At 38.5% G+C, this 16,992-nt stretch overlaps 1 protein-coding gene across 1 annotated transcript in view; it reads left to right on the top strand.

Moving 5' to 3' along the window:
* Window positions 1–16,992, top strand: part of STK32B (serine/threonine kinase 32B) — a 180,752-nt gene that overhangs the window by 148,232 nt on the left and 15,528 nt on the right. The window contains exons 8-11 of the mRNA XM_072861979.1: window positions 3,310–3,426; window positions 4,557–4,682; window positions 9,307–9,438; window positions 10,210–10,274. Coding sequence (XP_072718080.1) covers window positions 3,310–3,426; window positions 4,557–4,682; window positions 9,307–9,438; window positions 10,210–10,274 — 440 coding nt within the window. The remainder of the gene's footprint in view (window positions 1–3,309; window positions 3,427–4,556; window positions 4,683–9,306; window positions 9,439–10,209; window positions 10,275–16,992) is intronic.

Here is a 16,992-nt window from a genome sequence, read left to right as displayed (position 1 = left end):
AATTATATAGAATGGTATCCATTTGACAAGAGCCATACAGTCTTCTCTGAATAAGTCTATCTGGCTACAGACAAAGCAAAGCTGAGACTGAATCAAAATTTTTTAAAAATAAAAACATTGCCATCTGTCCATGCTCCAGTCAACCAAGCCAGCTGCTTGTTTTGTCCTGAAGAACAGCTCTTGCCCACTGAGCAAGCCAGAAGGTGGCTTGGCAGCCCATGCCTTTGTATGGACTAGGAAAAGGTGTCTTTTTTCCTGAATTGTATTCCTAAATTTTTCTAGTCTAGACAAGGCCTAAACTGACAGGGGTGATGACAAGAGAAGTAGCGTCAGGTTGAGGAAACGTGCTTAACCCCAGGCATGTTGCTGTCTGCAACAACCAAGAGCTCTGAAGCTCCATCTGCTGCAGCAGCCCCATGCAGGTGGCTGCAAAGAAGCAGCTTGCACCTACAAGGCTGCAAGCTAAGCCTGCAGGCAGGCAGCCCCCTCGTCCTCCACAGTCCCACAGCACTTTGTTCAGCGGCAAGAAGAGAGCTCCATTGCCACAGAGCAGATGGATGGGCACTTGGTGCAGCCCACCCGCTCCTGCTACAGCAGTCCTGGGGAAAGAGGAGGATGTTGCACTGGGCAGAGCCACCTGGAGATACGACTTTCTGCAGTCTGAGCATGGTGCACGCTAGTGCATGGGGAAGGCAGGAGGGAAGGAAGGAAGGAGCATTAGAAATGAGGAGCATTAGAAATTTTGATCATTTTCCACCTCTGACTTGTGCATAGCATATGATACTGCCTGCCTGAATTCAAAAGGAGCTAAGTAAAAATGAGTTGCTTTTTATTGAGCTGATTTTTTTATTTTATTTGCCTCTACTGTTATGAGATGGAAGAGTCCTCAAAGGATGCTCAGGGTGCTCGAGGCATTGCAGCCATTCTCCTGCCTTGCACCCTACTGCCAGGCAGCCAAGACAACGCATTGCTGGAAACAGGGCTGTAGCTACAGGAAGTTGCATCTGGTATAGAGCTGTCTGGACCATTTTTTGATTATCCACAGTAGCGCTAGCGTTTCTCAATATGTTGCAGGAACATTTCTCACCTTAGCCAGTTGTCATTAAAAGACCTAACAACCAAAAAAGTAAATTTATAAAGTTTTGCACCAAACGTTGATCTTTTCCCCAAGTCCGTGAAATTAAACTGCATGATGCAAACCATGACACGTCAGTCTGTTCCTAAGCTACAGACAACTGCTAAATTATAATAACTGTACATACCATGCCCTCAACAGAGACAAGGTGAAGGAAGGAGGTAGTAGGTGGGATTCTTGGACTCTGACTTTCACTGTGATGTGAACAGGTACAATGAATTTTGGTAAAACATCACGAACAAAAGCAAAACAGACTTTTTTTTCCTTTTTCACAAAAAAACCGGAAGGGATTTGACCCTCAAGTGGATTGAATATCTCCCAAGCTGAAAAACATGGGAGATATAGGTGTGAAGGACCTCAAAAGACCAAGCTTATAGTGGCCATTTCTTTGAGTACTTATAGTTCAAATTAACTAAGAACAATATTAAAAAGTCTCTGCAAATTTCAAAAAATCAAGGAAGACTGCAGAACACTAATAAACTTTAAAATAAGGTAAGTTTTTAAAGGATTTTTCTGGTAAGGAAAAAGGCACATGTAGAAACATCCTTAACAGAAAAACTTTGTTGTTTTTATTCTCACTTTTTACTTCTTTCAAAGATTCATTATTCCTTAAAGTTGCTAGTTTTAGAGCTAAGTCACCATTTCCAACAATTGGTGTAAATTCTGGCTCAATGACCATATTGGTCGCATCGTTATATCAAGTCTAAATCAGCGGTAGGTTACTTCCTGACAACAGACAGAATGTTAACCTTTCATTTTTAATAGCTGTTTTATGGCAGCATTACCACGGGTAGGGAAAAGCATATGACAGACTATTTCAAATGACAGTTTTGAATCTGATTCAAGAAAATTATGTATTCAGAGCATGCATTTAGGTCCTGTTGAATTCATATGGACATGATATAGCTAAATGGCAACAGACTAACTGAATGTGAATCAAAGCAAAAAGATTTAAGCAATCCTTGGATTTATTTTTAGAACATCCCAATGCCTTAGAATGGACTGGGTTTCATACACATGTTCAAAGTTAAATATGTGCATGAATCTTCTCAAAATAAGAGTATTTTCTGGGCCTTTATGAAGAGTGGCTCTAATTCGCCATCAGATTAGGTAACTAACAAACACCTAGAAATATTCTTAAATTGTAATCTTGTACCAGTACACGCTAGGAAAAGGCAAGGGATGATTCATTTCTTAGTGAAGGTAATGAGTGTCTGCTTTTTGCTGTTGAGGATATTGGATTAGAAGGTAACTCTATGTTGTGTGTGAATTATGATGCATCAGTTTGCACATTGCTGCTATGATGGCATTTGGCTGCAGATCTCATATCACATATTTCTCACCTGCTGGATATAACTTAATTCACAAGCAATCCACACTCTATCCTTGTTTAAAAAAATACATCAACATAGAGTATCATTCTAACAACTTGCTTCACAAATACAAGTCTTTTAAAAATATACGCACGATAATTAACAAGAATATAAATGTATATGTAACACTTTCATTTCCAAATGCTATATCTGAGAAAAGATAAATCACTGCAATCTTCATGAACAAAGCACAGTGGATCCTGGAGCTTCTCCTCACCTATAGAAAAATTTAGACACTGCAAACACAGGACAGCAGGTCCATATAATCCATAGGTCCATGTAATGAGTTAATTTTAGATTTCAAAAAGGGCAAAGGAGAAGGATTGGGATTTGGAGTCTACTTTTTTACTGTGGTTCTTACACAGATTTTTGTAAGCATTTTTTAATTTCTCTATCTACTATTCAGTAAAATCAGGATGACAAAGCTCCCTTCAGCCACCACTTTTCCATTTTGTCCGTTTAGATTACAAGTACATTCTAGTACTACAAGTAAAAAATAGTAAATAATCCACATTTCACATAGAATGCCTCACGAACAAAATTATTCAGCCATCTCATTTGAACTGATACTTCTTTTCATGAGAGAAAAAATTGCACAGGAAATGCATCTATGAGTAATTACATTCATTACGACCAAAGAAAAGCACACATGCAAAGAAGGATTAGCCTCAAAATTGTTATAAGATGTTTTGGTGGTTTTGATATTTCCAGCATAAACAATACTGAGCTCAGGAAAACATGAATTGTCTACACTCTTTTATCCATTCTTGCTGATTTAATATTGATTTGACTTTATCCCAGAGGCCCTATGAAATTCATTCAGCCACCCCCATTGATGAGATACTCAACATGTTCAAGATAGAAAGAGTTCACTACTCATCTGCATGGTGCAAGGGCATGATAGCACTACTGAAAAAGGTAAGAAAGCACAAACACCTTCTGTCCTCTCTTCTCTCATCTTCCAGAAGCCCCTGCAACAATGCAGAGGCATCGGGCAAGCACACACATTAGGTAGTCAAAATTTCAAGGGTAAGGAAGCAGTGCTTATTCCTAGACTTTTCTGAATGTTAGTAACGCAGTATTCTCTCTTGAGAAGCTGGATTGTTCTTAGGCTCAGACTCAGGCATTTAACGGCCTCAAATAAATAGAAATCTAATTTTTTTGTTTATTTTAAAACTGATTCACTAATCATAGCAAAACTTTGGGGATCAGTAATTCCCACTCTGTGCCCTAGCCCCGTTATCTCCAGCCCTAGTTGTGCATGTGGGAAAGGGAAAGAAGGACCACTCTGCCCTCTGAATTTCTGCCAGTTTCCAGCCAGAGAGCTTAGAAGTAAAAAGGGCTGTATCTCTCCCTGTCCCATGTTGTTATAGTTGCAACAACAAAAGTTGAGCCACTTTGCTGTAAATGTCATTAAGCTACAAGCTGGGGCTCTTCCTGAATGCATCATGGAAATCGCTGGAAATCTCTTTCTTCCTAAAATCCCAGTTTTTTTGTTTGGTTTAATTTTCTGGCCATGTGGCAAGGATCGTCTGTCTCTTTCAGGTATTTCGGGTCATCAGTACTGATATTTGAGCAGGAAACGTTTGTGAATGTGTGACTAGAGCAATAGAAGATCAATTTCCTTTGCAGCAATGAGCAATCTATTTTTGACAGATGGGGCAATGAAGTGGTTAATTTTAATTGCTGCCAGGATGCTCAGTGTAACTATATCTTCCAAAAAATTAAAGACGAAATACAAATTGTTGGGTAGCATTGAACTCTGATGTTTCATGTCACTCAGACTCTTGTGTATTCGTAAACAGACTTTTGTTACTAATACATTTATACACTTCATGCATGCAACAGCCATCTGGTGGCAATTAAATTATATTAATTTCCTATGAGTTCTTATTTTTATTTTTTTAGATTAGGCCTTCTAGGAGTCGTTAGAGGATTCCCTAGCCATTTTCTTGCTCTAAATTGTGTATCATACAATTTATGTGTGACCTATTTACTCTTTTATATGGCATCCGGTTCCTTAGAAAATGCCTTGTGCTTGATTACAGCTCCTCACTAAGGACCCGGAGTGCCGTCTTTCAAGCCTTGCAGACATCCAAAGCTCTCCATACCTAGCTGATGTCAACTGGGATGCTGTTCTAGAGAAAACTGTGACCCCAGGCTTTGTTCCTAACGTAAGTCAATATTCCAGGTGAACTGTGTTTGCGAATTCCAGCTTTAATTATCACTGCTGTTGTATTTGTTTACGCTTGCATTTATTGCTCTTCAGTGATTTACTTCTCACAGAAGCTTTACTTTGGATTCTGCTTTCATTTACTCAGTCACAGCTAACAGAAAATTTGGCCTGTTTCATTAGATTACAACAAAAACTAATTAACCTTGGTTCGCTTTTTGTTCCTTTTCAATAAAAAACATTTTCCAGACTTTGCGTTTCAGCTGTTAGAGCAAATGATTGTCAGAGTTAACTCTGAGCCAAAGAATACTAAGACGACTGTTGCTGCTTTGAAAGTTAGGCATTTAAATAACATTTGCAAGACTTTTTAACATCCCAGTGTGCTGTTTCTTTTTCACTTAAAAAAACTGTTTCAAAAGACTGACCTATTTCCTTTGTGACAGTTTCCTACTCTAAAATGTTCAGACTCTGTGAGGGAATCTGGTGGTTTCTTTTTCACTGTGGTTCCATTTTGTTGATATTTGCAGGATATTTCCATTTTGATCATTTGTAAGTTAAATGGATTTGAGAGCCGTGAATAAAAAGCAATGACTGTGGTATTGACATGCTTCTCCACTTTGTTGTTTGTCCATTTTGTGGCCTTGGCAGTGTTAGGTTTATGGTTGGACTCGATGATCTTAAAGGTCTAAGTAATCCTATGAATCTATGATTCTATGTTCAGTCATATTGCACCATAATTCTTCTCCAAACAATACATTTGTAGCATACTAAGGATAGTTTATATATTTTTATGCAATTGTGAATAAAGATGAGGAAGGGGGAATAGCTAGACCCTATCCTCATCCAGGGGCATGTTAGAGTTCTTGCTAAATCTGATGGGGACAGGATCCAGCCCTGCAGAAGCTGATGGAGAGAGAGCATTGCCTAATGGAGCAAAGGCAGCCAGGTGGGTTGCCAAGACAGTGCTGGTAGTGTTTGCTGTGCTTCTTGGCATCTGACCAGAGCCTTTTCTGGAAGCAGCATGCTGCAGAAGAAGAAAGCTGTGGGTGGGCAAGCAGAGGTGAAATTCCTTCCTTTCACATTTTAGCTCAATGGTGGTGCAAGCTGAAAGCTTGAGAGACGAACATCATATCTACCAAACCAAGGCCAGGGCCCCTTCCCTCTTACTCAATGTCCCTGCAGCTGGGATAACTGCTATGCCATGCCAGTCCCTTCCCCTACACTCTCCCAGGTTGCTACCCTAACACTGCAGAACAAAGCTCCTCCCTGGCCTGGCGGACCGTGAGCTCCATTCTCCAAGGTAGCATGGATCTACCAGATGAATGGAGACTGCTTTTCCTCTTTTCCTTTATTTCAAGTAAGAGTTGCCCTCTGAGATATCAGAGGCGTGGGCTGATCTTTCTCAGACAAAACCCACCAGATTATTTAGACGTCCAACACCTAGCTGAAAGTTTAATCCACAACTGTCAGCATGTGGAAAACTTCACAACCCTGCTTTGTATTTTAAAAGAGGGATCCAGTTCCCCATACCCAAAGGTAGAACATAAATGGGGATCCAGGAGAGTCCCAGACTCTGCAAAGCCCAGTCATGCCTAGGTACATGTCTTAGGACTTAGAGTCAAGAGAGAGGACTTCAACATGCTTCAGTAAAACCGGCTACTGAAACCTGCCTCTGGCAAGTCTGTTCTCTGCTCCTGTTGCTGCCCCAGCATTATTCTTTCCCCAGACATCTCCTCAGTCTCCTCCTTGCTCCCACTCAAGCTTGAATTCATAGGGCCATATCTTCCATCTTCACTCTGCTCCCAAGGATTGGACTCAAGCTAGCTTTGGTCCTGGAGTGTATAGCCAACTAATGCAATGTGTGCCACGCTACTAAGCCTGCCTCCTTACCAGTGAGGTATGGCATTTCGGCTGCAGTAATAGGACCTAATAAAGGGACTGCAAGTTTTCCACATTCAGCTGGCTTATGCCCAACCTGCCCAAAGCTGGGGCACAACAAGAGTGTGATGGTGTGTGTCTGGCCATAGACAAGTATCTCCAAGTCCTTAATTCACAGTTCTCATGTGGCTGTTCACTCCTTTCCACGTCGATTTAGGTTGTTTTGAGGGTACCTTCCTCCTGCGAGAGTATAGATAAGTTTCCTGAATTCTTAAGTGTGGTGAAAAAAGTAATTTTAAAGGTAATTTCAGAAGCAATTGTGGAACCTATGTGTCTGGTAGTGCTCTAGTAGTCAAGTAGCTGATGTTGACAATGGTGAACATCATGGAGACAGAGAAAAGAGAAAGTCCTCTTGAAATATTTTAAACTGTCTGCCATTAAACATGTGTCCAAGGACAGCTATTCTTTTCACATTTAGATTCACCTCATTTGTGTTTTGGAGGGAATCTATAATATTGGTGGGTAACCTATAATATTGGAGGGAAAATAATATTCTATGTTTAAAAGGAAACAGGAGTAAAAAGTTACTTTTATCTACGCAAATTAATCTGAAAGTCCCATTACAAGTTGTACCAGACACGTCAGGACAGAGGCTGATATTGTGGGGCTTGTTCCACCTGGACAATCAGGTGTTTTAGGAAAAACGGCGAGAAGGTGAGAGTCAAAGCATCTTTTCTAGAACAACACTTCTTTTTATAGTAAACTTTACTGTTTCATGAGACCAAGTTTGGCCAGGAATTTTCCAAGAACTTTTCTCTGTTGGCTCAGCATAACCTTCACTGATTAACTGGGGCCACACAACAAAATATTTTTTGGTTTTTAGGCTTTGGGTGAGAGGCTTAATTTGGCCAACATATACTGTGATCTGGGGAGAGTTTTATAACTAGAGAGTTTTACAACTTTTTGACAGTTTGCCATTACTGTCAGGAGCTTGCCTGCCTTCTGCAGGCAAGAGGGCACATGGGAGGCCTGTGGTAGGAAGGTCCCATCGTTTAATTTCTCCCTATGTAGTTTGATTCCATAAATAGCGTTCTTACTTAACTAGTACATGTGTTTCTTTATGGTTTAGCTAGTTTCTTTACATTCAGCTTGGAGTCATAAATTGTTAGTAGTTTTTTTGTATTGTTAAATCTTTGATAAAGGAAGCAAGAAATAATTTAAACGTAATTTGCTTTCATTTTTAAAGCTTCAGAATTAAAGTGATGTGTTTTTTAAGTGGTTAAACAAATCTTAAAACTGTACATGCTCAAAAAAGGAACTGATATTGACAAAACATAAAGAATTATTTTTTTATAAATAAATATAAATAAGCTATAAACCTCCATTAAAAAAAAACAAATAAATTTTACTAAACCTGACTGGATCGTATGCAGGAAAATGCATCAGAGAGCTTAATATTATACTTTGACTATAGAGACTTTTCTAGGAATAAAAAAGGTGAAGTGATCTCTAAATCAAATGTTTCATTGTAGGACACCACAAGTTACACAAGTGGTTTCCGATGTGGTTTTACTGCTTAGTGTCTTTGGTTACTAGATAATATCTGCCATTTATAACTTGTCTTAGTACTTCCACCTTGATGGTGACAATGGTGTGATTAAACTCCCAGAAGTTCCAGAGGAAAATAGGCTGCTTTTAAGATCTTCCACAACACAATTCAAATTGTTTGCAATTTTTTTAAAATGCTTCGAGAGAATGAGCAGAAGAAAGGAACTCATGTTATTCTGATTACAGGAGTACCAGAACACTGATCCAGTAATTAGGATGCCAAGCAGTGACATTTTAAAAAATTTATTGGGTTCAGCTGAACCATAGGTTTTCTGGACATACCCTAGCTCTTATCCCTAAATAGGAGAGGAACAGTTCATCCCAAATGTTGTCACGAGATGGCTTTACTGCACTAATGAGTAGAATTTTTAAAAACCCTCAAGGCATAACTACAGTCCTGTAAACTTTTATGGTGAAAAGATCTGAAAGAGTCAAGAACCTGAAAAGAATTAAGGAAGAATCTGAAAAGAATCAAGGAAGGAAATGGCCATATAGAAATAGTGTTTCCAATCATCCTGCTTAAAAAAGAACTTCCTGATACAACAAAGAATCTTAAGATTTGGTTCAAGCACCACAAATTAACATAAAAATGGAGAATCCAGAATATTTAAGTAATGTAAGTAATGGGTAAGAAAAAGCATAATAGAACCATTTTTTGATATAAACACTGCTAACCAAAAGAGGCGTGCTCCTTCCTTTGTTATCATGGATAGGAGCTAGGTAACTGAATCCAGCTGCAACTCTTCAGAAAACCAGATTTTAACAAGTAAGGTCTTAGAGGTACTCCCCATCCCTTCTGCACTATTACAGTTGCCATTTATGTTCTACAGCACAAACCGATATTCTGATGAAGAACTTGGGCCAGATTAATCTCTCTCATTGGGGTAACATAATTGTAGTCACTCTAGGAGTACATCTGTATATAACTAGGAAGAGGATCTAACTCTATAATTGCTTTATCATATGGGGCTTTTCTTAACTCCCTATTTAAACTTCAAGCATCACTCTAGGCCTAAAAAGATAGTTTTCATTTTACAGATATGGTTGGGGAGATGGATCATTATTAATGCTATTAACACTTGCCAAACTGAAAAACACAATGATGCTTCAAAGAGTAACTTTGAATCCTTTTGTACCAGAAAGGAAGACTGAACTGTGATCCTACCTTTGAACTTGAAGAAATGATTTTAGAGTCCAAGCCTCTCCATAAAAAGAAAAAGCGACTTGCCAAAAACAAATCCAAAGATGGAGCTAAGGAAACCTGCCCACTGGTAAGCTGGGGACGGTGGCTGTGGTCAGTGGCATTTCATTTACATTCTTTAATGGACAAAATCAATTAAGTTCAGTTTTATCTTCTCTGAAAACAGACTTGACCTCTATGTCTGTCATTTCACGTAAAGCATAAGCTATCTCCAAAGCAAGATGAAAAGCAACCATTTATTTCAGTCAAGTAGTAACAACACGTTTAAGTTGTAATCATTTTTAAGATTCTCACAGATGCTCATTTAAAGTATGAAAAAGTGTTGCCAGTTGGCAAATACGCTTCGCACACATGCACAGATAGTTATAAGGAGTATTTATCCTCTACTGGTACCAAAAATGAAAAGTATGCTGTGAAAAGCTCGTTATTTATAAATGTTTTAAAGCTGTCTCTTGCAGTCTTGACTAATGTGTCCCAAGTAGAAAGACCCATTGTATAATCTTTCTGAGAAAATTAAGAAATAACTATTTTCCAGACTTGAATTTTCATTTTAGTGAGGTTTTATAAATTCTGTTGCTACTCACAATAATTTTGAATGCTCATGTAAACTATTCTTCTTAGAGCTATCAGGTGTAAAAATCCTCAGGAATTCTTTGTGGGGGACTTCTTCCAAAAGAAAGAAGGATTGATTGTGCTATCACAGCCCACTTTTGAAGAGTCTTCAAAATGCATTTTGATAGTATTCATTCATAAGCTGTTTTGTTCAGTATCATTTCTGTTGTGATTTTCGTCTATGATTTTCCATCTTTTTTAATCAACCTATTCATGCTGTTTTTTAAAGAACGTACACCTGCAGCAGTGCTTGGAAACCGTTAGGAAAGAATTCATCATATTCAACAGAGAGAAGTAAGTGCATTTCTTAATGCCTGTTTAGCATGCACTAAATTAGCATGCATGAAATTAATTTGAGAACAATTTTTTTTTTCTCCCTGTGTAAGGAAAAGGGATTAATGATCACAACAGCAGGGTCTAAAAGGCTGGATTTCCATTGATTTCTTCCTCTTACAGTCTCCGGTGTGATAGTTTTGTAGTTCTTCCATCTCTGAAAGCAAGCAGAACTGCTTGTGGTGAGACTATGTTAGAGAGAGAAGGTAAATGTCACCAAAACTCTCCAGAGAAACTGTTAGCAATTAAGCAAAGGGAATATAATACAATGGGCTGCTTTTTCACAACATAAACAAAACCAAGTGAAGTGATAACTCATGAAATTTTAATGATATCAACTGCAGTGTTCTGACTTGGAAACTCTGTTCATACTTCACCACCATAAAAGAGGTAATTTCAACATTAGTTATTTCAACAGAGCTAAATATTAAAACTATATCAGACAGGAAGGAAGTGCTTCATAGTCTAAGCGTCAGCCAGAATCCATAGAAACACAAGTCTGAATCCCAAGGATGTCAATAATCTTTCTGGTCCAATTAATACACTGCATTTCACGTAGCCTACTGTGTTTGAGTTGCAGCCACTATGGACCCGTTGGTATTACAGATATAGCTCATAACAGGGGAGTTGTTTGTGCCTTTGGTCAAATTATCGCATTTTGATCACATTTCATCCAAGTATATGCAGTGGTTTTATTTGACCTAATTATATCTGCGAGCCTTTCTAATGGAGTTGTGAAATGTTAGAAATTAATTTAAAAGTTGTGAATATCTTACTCAATCCTTACAATGCAGGTAATTACTGTCTTCTGTAATTAAAACTGGGAAAGGGATTGTCAACTTTGCACAGTTGACATGATGTCATGAAGGAAACTATGCCATGGATAACCCCATTTTCCTGTTATGATCTGTGGGACACGTCTATGCCCAATACTGACTGCTCACAGAAACTACAGCAAGGACTTACAAAGAAAAGGAAGGTCTGACAGATTCTTCATGTCATTTTGCATAATCTCTAGCACAAGAAAGCCATATGTTTATGTAAGAGCCATAAACAAGAAAAGCCAGACCAAGTCAGATCATAAAAGGTTTTCAGAAGGGTCTTGGTGGACTTCTCTGAATCAGTTCTGGTATCGGTGAACTAGGGAGTGCCTCAACTTTGTAGGAGTTTTATTAACCCACAAAAATCAAAATGATTAAGATTGTAATAACTAGATTAGAAAAGATTGCATTGATAAATCAGTTTAATGTATTTCCCATAAGTTATTCATACAACTAGTTCATTTCCAGATATGACCCTCTCACCTACTCCAGAATCATATATCAAGGAAACCCAATATACAGCAATTTTTGAAAGATAAAATAAAATACCAGATTTTATTAAGACTCCTTCAAAATCCCATTGTGTGTATTCACTAGCAGTGAGCAGTTTCTTTTGACATGATTTTACTATGTTATTCTTAAACCTTTTTTAGAAGTGCATAGGAAGTTTTTTTCATTTTTTTCATATTGCACAACTACACTAACAATACAAGCTATAAAGGACTCTGAGAGGCTGATGAGAGATCAAGAAGTTAAATGGAGTACAAGTAAAATGGAAGCAAAAGATAAAACACATGCACTTCACTCAGAACAGCATGTGTTTTGGTCATTGCTTGATTGGCTTTGACAATGTAAAGGAAAAATAGTTAGTATAGACTACAACAGATCCTGCACTGTCTTAAGCCAGATCACAATCATTTCTTGTTTGAATTTTATTAGAGCTGAAGAAGGACATGGAGAGACTTCTGTAATACTTTTCAAAGACAAAAATGTTAATAAGAGGGGAAGCAGAGGTCAAATTTTTGAAGTGCAAAGTGAACTCAAGTTAATGGAAACAAAATAAGAGCAATGACACACACAGATGTCAACATACCGGAGAGAAGAGGCTGCACAGTATATGCTGGAGTTATTCATGGCAGGTTTCCTTAGACCTTTCTATGCCCTCAAGGGTGTACATACAGGCTGAGGCTGTACTTGCATGGACTTCCAAAGCCACGTGGTCAATCAAGTTCTTAGGAACAGCTGCAGATGCTGAAAGACATGAACTGTTCCTGCAAACACAATATCCAATAATATGTGATCATATCATTGGGTGAGATGTCAATCCCAAGCAGGGCTTTAAAGCAGTCTCAGATTAATACAGCCAGATGTTTTGATATTCCTCCACATTCCTCTACATAGAGAAGAATTGCTTATGTAGTGTAGCTGTTGGAAAATATCTGCATACTTCCTTAGATATTCAGCTACAAAAAGCTACATTTTATTGTGATTTAAGCCTTCTGCTCAGTTTATTTCAGTGGCACAGAACACTACAGAAATCCTAAGAAAGTGTGGATCAAAAAATTTAGCTCATCTTTCAAGGGAAAAGATGAAAATTTCCAAACTAAAAGGATTCTAGCCAAAATTACAGATGTTTCTAATTGAGCAACAAAAAGTCATGTAGCAATGTGTAGTTAGAGTGCAATGTTCACCACCACAGTTCCACAACATCTTGCAATCCAATACTTGCAAAATATCTGCTATGAATAGTACAATCTGTTCTTATTGAATGTCTTCCTGATACTTCCAGGCTGTGTCTCTTTTTCACTATATTATCTTTCATCCTGCAACAGATACTGCAAATCTTGAAATATACCATATTTATTTTCTTTCCAAGAAGCCGGGAGGCTATCAGAAACTCGTAGACTGCAGGTGGGAGGTGGGGAGGGGATAGAGAAAAGGGTTACTAGGCTGAAAATAATTAAAAAATAATTCAAGAGACTGAATCAAGTAACTTAATAGTGTAAGTTAATGCTAGCAAAGACAGAATGTGCACATTTTCACTTTTCTATTGCTTTCTTCAGTTAAGTAATTGGTAAATGCTATTTATAGGAATGTTTTAAGCAAGATGAGTGCATCAGGAAGACAGAGTCCATTTTAGCTAAGCCAAGCTTTCAAACGAGTAGGGTCAGTTAAAAAGGTTGATGTTTTTCCAGATGGCTTTACCAGCAGCATTCAGGCAACACACCTTCTCAGTAAGTCTTACATTGTCCTTGAAAGTAATTTATTTGCTTGGACTATAGTTTAACTACATAGCTGATATCTATGGTTTGAACAGTTATGAGATAGGATGAAAGATTTGAAGAATTAAAAAGAAATAGGATATTATATACTGTCAGAGAGCACAAACATACACTGCAGAATGTAGACGACACCAAGTTGGACGGGAGTGTTCATCTGCTTGAGGGTAGGAAGGCTCTACAGAGGGATCTGGACAGGCTGGATCAATGGGCCGAGGCCAATTGCATGAGATTCAACAAGGCTAAACACCAGGTCCTGCACTTGGGTCACAACAACCCCATGCAACGCTACAGACTTGGGGAAGAGTGTCTGGAAAGCTGCCCGGTGGAAAAGGACCTGGGGGTATTGGTCGACAGCCAGTTGAATATGAGCCAGCAGTGTGCCCAGGTGGCCAAGAAAGCCAATAGCATCCTGGCTTGTATCAAAAATAGTGTGGCCAGCAGGATTAGGGAAGTGATTGTCCCCCTGTACTCGGCACTGGTGAGGCCGCACCTCGAATCCTGTGTTCAGTTTTGGCCCCCTCACTACAAGAGAGACATTGAGGTGCTGGAGCGTGTCCAGAGAAGGGCAACGAAGCTGGTGAAGGGTCTGGAGCACAAGTCTGATGAGGAGCAGCTGAGGGAACTGGGGTTGTTCAGCCTGGAGAAAAGGAGGCTGAGGGGAGACCTTATCGCTCTCTACAACTACCTGAAAGGAGGCTGTAGGGAGGTGGGTGTCAGTCTCTTCTCCCAAGTAACGAGCAATAGGATGAGAGGAAATGGCCTCAAGTTGAACCAGGGGAGATTTAGATTGGATATTAGGAAAAATTTATTCACCGAAAGGGTTATCAAGCACTGGACCAGGCTGCCCAGGGAAGTGGTTGAGTCACCATCCCTGGAGGTATTTAAAAGATGTGTAGATGTGGTGTTTAGGGACATGGTGTAGTGGTGGACTTGGCAGTGTTAGGTTAACGGTTGGACTTGATGATCTTAAAGGTCTTTTCTAACCTAAAGGATTCTATCATTCTATGACAGAGCAAATTTATTTTATTAAAATAGGAATTAGGAAAGGAGGTCTTGGAGTCATGATATTAGCTGTTTTTTATATATTGGATTTAACTGTACAGGGCTTCCTGGACAAAGAAATGTGTAGTCAATGATTATCAGCAGTGGGCAACAAAAGTTAGATTTGTATATCTTTACTTACACACTCCTGATTACACAGCATCTTCTGTTGATAGTATTCAGCATTCACTGGGGAGATGAGGAGGAATGGAGGGAAGGCTATGTATTCCCAGTTTCTCTGTAAAAAAAGCCAGAAAACAACTCTGTCAAACAAAGAAGTTTGCAGCAGATGAAACAAAACCATTTTCCTTTTTTCTAAGATTTGTATTAATGCAAAAGACTGTCCTGTGTACTAAAAATGGCAGTTATAGAAAAGAAGTCCAGGTGTAGTTCTGTGCTTCAGTTTAGCTAGGCATGTTCTCATTACTGTTAATACTATAAAACAGTCTGGGAAATTTGTGAAATCTGAAGGGAATACTGCTTTTGTGTCTGTGAAATGGACAATGAATGTTCCAAAGTCTTTCTGTGATCAGAGTCAACAGTCATTCCTATGATACACCATTTCTTTAATAAAAGGAAAACTGAATTTGGGCCATGTTCATCCTCCACACCCAATGTAATTTTTTCTTGGGACACTCATATACAACTCCAAATAATGGAACAGCAGACAAGGAGCAGCTTTAGGGATGTGCAACATTCACGGGTTGAAAATACTTTCTACTCCATGTAAAGTGGCTGAGCTGTTCTGAAGAGGTAGCTTTATACATTCATCTTCATTTGTGCAGGAAAACATGAAAGCATCCAGAATGAAATCCCTTACACTGTAAGTAGATTTTATCTTGATTTTTATTTTTGCCAGTGCTTCAGATACCAGAGTGGCTCAGGTGTTGCTAGATGGAAGGCTGTATTCTTATTTACATCAATATTTCAGTGGATGTGAGCTACAAATTAAAATCCATGTGTGTCTTTTGACATGACATGGGTGTATGTCATCTGTCCACATTGACATTATCTTGCGGTACCTTTAAGACAGGGGTACACACTGTCCTGATCCAAAGTAAAATAAAATAGGAAAATCCTTTTACAATCCAAATTTGAATGTGGTGGAGGAAATGTTTTCTACTCTTCTTAAGAGTGTCAGTAAAATCTCTTATTTAGTTTTGAACACGTAAACTAAATAAACTGTGATCTAAAAATGGTCCACACAGTGGGTCTTAGTTGCAGAATATGATCTGAAGTTGATTTCAGGGACTTGTTTGGCTCCTTTTGCTGACATGATTTTTTCTGTTTTTAAATCTATTTCTGTGGAGAGATGCTTTGTTATATCTAGAAATGCAGCAACAAATGTTCTGCAGTATCTGAATGTGTATTCCTACAGACTTGCCAGCAATTTTGTGAGAAGTCGATCTTATTTAGAAGCTGTAGGCTATATTTTCAACTTCGGGGGGGGGGGGGGGGGAGAACGACTGTACAGATAAAGCCACACTGTTTGTTTGTAGCTTTATTAAAAAGCTGAGCACAGATTGTTTTGCTATTTTTGAGCTGTTACCACTAAAAGAATCTTCATGTACATCTACATCTGTTTATGAATGTCCAAAACCTGAAATAGCCAAAAATGAAGAAATAAGATTCAATATTTGCCTGTAGTGGAATCACATTTCTCACCCTTTATGGTTTCTGAGCCTCTTCCTCTCCCTGAAAGACGTCTTTAAGATTAAAGAGGTAGGCAAACAAAGAATAGAGGAGAAAACACAGGAAATATCTGCTCCTCAGGCAGAATAATCCTTCAATTAGATGCTTCACAAACTTGTCATCAAAATTATCAACCTGCTCATGAAAGTAAAATCATATAGCCACATTTTACTGAGCAGAATATGTATTTCATATACACAGTGTATGTGAAAATGGGTTAGAATTCTGCAGAGCTAGTTTAATAAATGGGGTGGAGGGATGAAAAAAATATCCATATTTTTAACAATTCTAGTGGAAACTTTAAAAAACTTACTAATTATTTTGAAGTTGGAGGGTTTTTTACTTAATACCAATATCCTGCAGTAGCATTACTATGATATTCAGCTGTCTAGTCCCCACTGATCTGAACAGGCTTGCCCCTTTCCTAAACTACTGGTACACCTTATTTCTCTTCTCGGTATTTGTTCAATGCAGCCACACTAAAAAATTCTGCCACAAATTGAAGCAGTCATATGGATGCTGCACATCTCCTCTTTTCCTACTATAATTCCTACTGTTTGGCCATATCTAGTTCTTTTCTAAAAGGTACTGAACAGCTCTAGGTGAACAGACAGCTCTCTCTTCCCAGAATAAACAGCAAAAGTAGAGGGAGCATATTTTAAGCATATTAAGATGCTTAAAACCATATTGTCTGATTTTGTCCATATCATAGGTGAAAAGCTTACTTAATATTCTCTGCATTTTTTATAAGATCAAATTTATTATCTCTTTCTTTGTAGTTCCTTTTCTTTCCTTTCAATTGTCTTTTCAGATTCAAATCCAGAGTCCCTAAGTGCTCTCTTT

This window comes from Ciconia boyciana, chromosome 5 (assembly GCF_034638445.1).
Source record: "Ciconia boyciana chromosome 5, ASM3463844v1, whole genome shotgun sequence".
NCBI classification, from domain to species: domain Eukaryota; kingdom Metazoa; phylum Chordata; class Aves; order Ciconiiformes; family Ciconiidae; genus Ciconia; species Ciconia boyciana.
The sequence above is the reverse complement of the archived record's forward strand: the minus strand, read 5'-3'. Positions and strand labels throughout refer to the sequence as shown.